The sequence below is a fragment of the Aplysia californica genome, unplaced genomic scaffold, assembly GCF_000002075.1.
Source record: "Aplysia californica isolate F4 #8 unplaced genomic scaffold, AplCal3.0 scaffold01078, whole genome shotgun sequence".
Classification (NCBI taxonomy): Eukaryota; Metazoa; Mollusca; class Gastropoda; order Aplysiida; family Aplysiidae; genus Aplysia; species Aplysia californica.
In genome coordinates, this window is record NW_004798348.1 from 109321 (window position 1) to 111688 (window position 2368).

Sequence of the window (2368 nt, forward strand, 5' to 3'; positions counted from 1 at the left end):
CCCCCCCATTGTTGTTTCAGTGTTTATGAATTGCTTCTCCCCGCACTAAATGTGTCGTTATCGTGTGGTTATGCTTCTCTTTACTCAGAGACCCAAATGATGAATTATTAACACAGCTCTGTGTTACCTTCTTCTCACATTCCCCCAGCGTGATGGATCATACCAATCAGCCTGAAGTTTCAGCGGTCGGTCGGGCTCACTCAGAGCTGTGAAATCCCGACCTGTGTCGATGAATTTTAATATTTCGTTTTTGTGTCTTTTCTTTCTTCCTCCCTTCTACCCCCACCCCACCCCCTACCCGCCCGTTTTCTCGTGTGCGAACGAGCAGTCCTGGAGGTATCCCCGCCCGCAACGCCAAGGGGGAGCGACTGTTGCTGTACCTGGGAATCATTGACATCCTGCAGTCGTTCCGGTTCAAGAAACGTTTGGAGCACACGGTGAAATCCATGGTCATTGATGGGGTGAGTGGGCCTGTTGGCTGGTTGTCCGGGCTGGTTGGTTGGTTGTTGGGGTGTATTGTTGGTTGGGTGGTAGGTTGTTGGCGTGTTTGGTTGGTTGGCTGGGTGTTTGGTTGGTTGGTTGGCTGGTGTGTAGTTTGGATCTATGGAGCACACGGTTAAATCCATGGTCATTGATGAGGTGAGTGTGCCTGTTGGCTGGTTGGTTTGTTGGATTTGTTGGTTGTTGGGGTGTTTGGTTGGTTGGTTGGTTGGTTGGTTATTTGGATGGTGTGTAGTTTGGAGCACATGGTGAAATCCATGGTCATAGATGGGGTGAGTGTACCTGTTGGCTGGTTGGTTTATTGATTGGTTGGTTGGTTGTTGGGGTGTATGGTTGGTTGGTTGGTAGGTTGTTGGGGTGTTTGGTTGATTGGCTGGGTGTTTAGTCGGTTGATTGGTTGAATGGTTGGTTGGTAGGTTTTTTAGGTGTATGGTCCATTGGTTGGTTGGTTGATTGTTGGGTTGATTGGTAGGTTGTTGGGGTGTATGGTTGGTTGGTTGGTAGGTTGTTGGGGTGTATGGTTGGTTGGTTGGTTGTTGGGATGTATGGCTGGTTGGATGGTGTGTGGTTTGGATTTTGAATTTGAAAACGATCCATGGTCATTGATGGGGTGAGTGAGCCTGTCGTCTGTGTCTCACAATTGGTCCGTTGGATGGGTGGTTGGTTGGTTGGGTTGGTTGGTTAGTTGGATGGTTGGTTGGTTAGTTTGAATGGTGTGTAGTTTGGAGCTCATGGTGATATCCATGTTTGTTGTCCTGGCTGGTTGTTAGAGTGGTTGGTTGGTAGGTTGTTGGGTTGGTTGGTTGGTTGGATTGTGTGTGATTTGGATTTTGAATTTGAAAACGAACCATGGTCATTGATGGGGTGAGTGAGCCCATCGTCTGTTCTCACAGTTTGTTGGTTGGTTGGTTAGTTTGGAGCACACGGTGAAATACATGGTCTTTGATGGGGGGAGTGTACCTGTCGCCTGTTCTCCTGACTGGTTGGTTGTTGGGGTGTTTGGTTGGTTGGTTCATTGGTTGGGGTATTTGGTTGGTTGGATGGTGAGCAGTTTGGAATTTGAAACGGTGGGCTGTCTGTAGTCAAGTGGTAAGGCTACTGGACTCGTAATGGTGAGGTTGCGGATTCAGGGGCTTGAGTCTCAGACCCTACCATGTGTCCATAGGAAAGAGGCTCTGCACAAATTTTGCTCACTTCACTCAAGTGGAAATGAGTATCTGGCATAGACAGGGAAAAATCTTGTCAGTTTGTTAAAGGTGGTGCGATTGACCAGATGAGATTTATACGGATATTCGGTTTTCTGAAATTGTCTGGATTGTGCATTTTTCGTAAAAAGAGTTCTTGATTCATGATGTGTTAGGCTATATAATCGAAAAATTTTGAGAGGGTGGTTGGCAGGCGCTCTTGTGTGGTTTGCTCCTGCTTTTGTTTCAGACATCTGTGTCTTCCTTATCTCTCCTCCTCCTCAGTTTTTTGTTTTTGTTACTGTCTTGTAACACCTCTAATCTTCAGCACTTTTATGACCTAATTGTGTTACATGTGCTGTAAAATCCATACTAAAACTTTTTTGAAAATGGTTCTTGTATGGTCGCTTTTAAGGAAGGTAAAGTTTTTGCCCATTGTTCAGTTTTTTTTAAAGACAAGAGGAAAGTTTTCTGTATAACCAAACAAATATACACATTAATGAAATCAAATTTCTCCCATAGGTAGGGCAATGCCCGTTTTATGTGTAGGTCAAGATGGATTTCTGGAAACCCCAGAAATCTGGGTTAGCCCGCTTGTCCTTAAAGGCGGCCATATTATGATCTCATTGTGTTGTAAAGGCCGTAAAACTGTTCCGAAAACTTTGAAAAAGAAGAGAACCCCC

General features: G+C 45.5%; 1 protein-coding gene across 1 annotated transcript in view; it reads left to right on the plus strand.

The window, feature by feature from the left end:
- The window catches only part of LOC101847461 (phosphatidylinositol 4-phosphate 5-kinase type-1 alpha), a gene marked incomplete at its 3' end in the record, with an annotated part of 93375 nt that overhangs the window by 63333 nt on the left and 27674 nt on the right, over positions 1 to 2368 (plus strand). Inside the window, 1 exon segment of the mRNA XM_013089914.2 lies at positions 329 to 461. Coding sequence (XP_012945368.1) covers positions 329 to 461 — 133 coding nt within the window.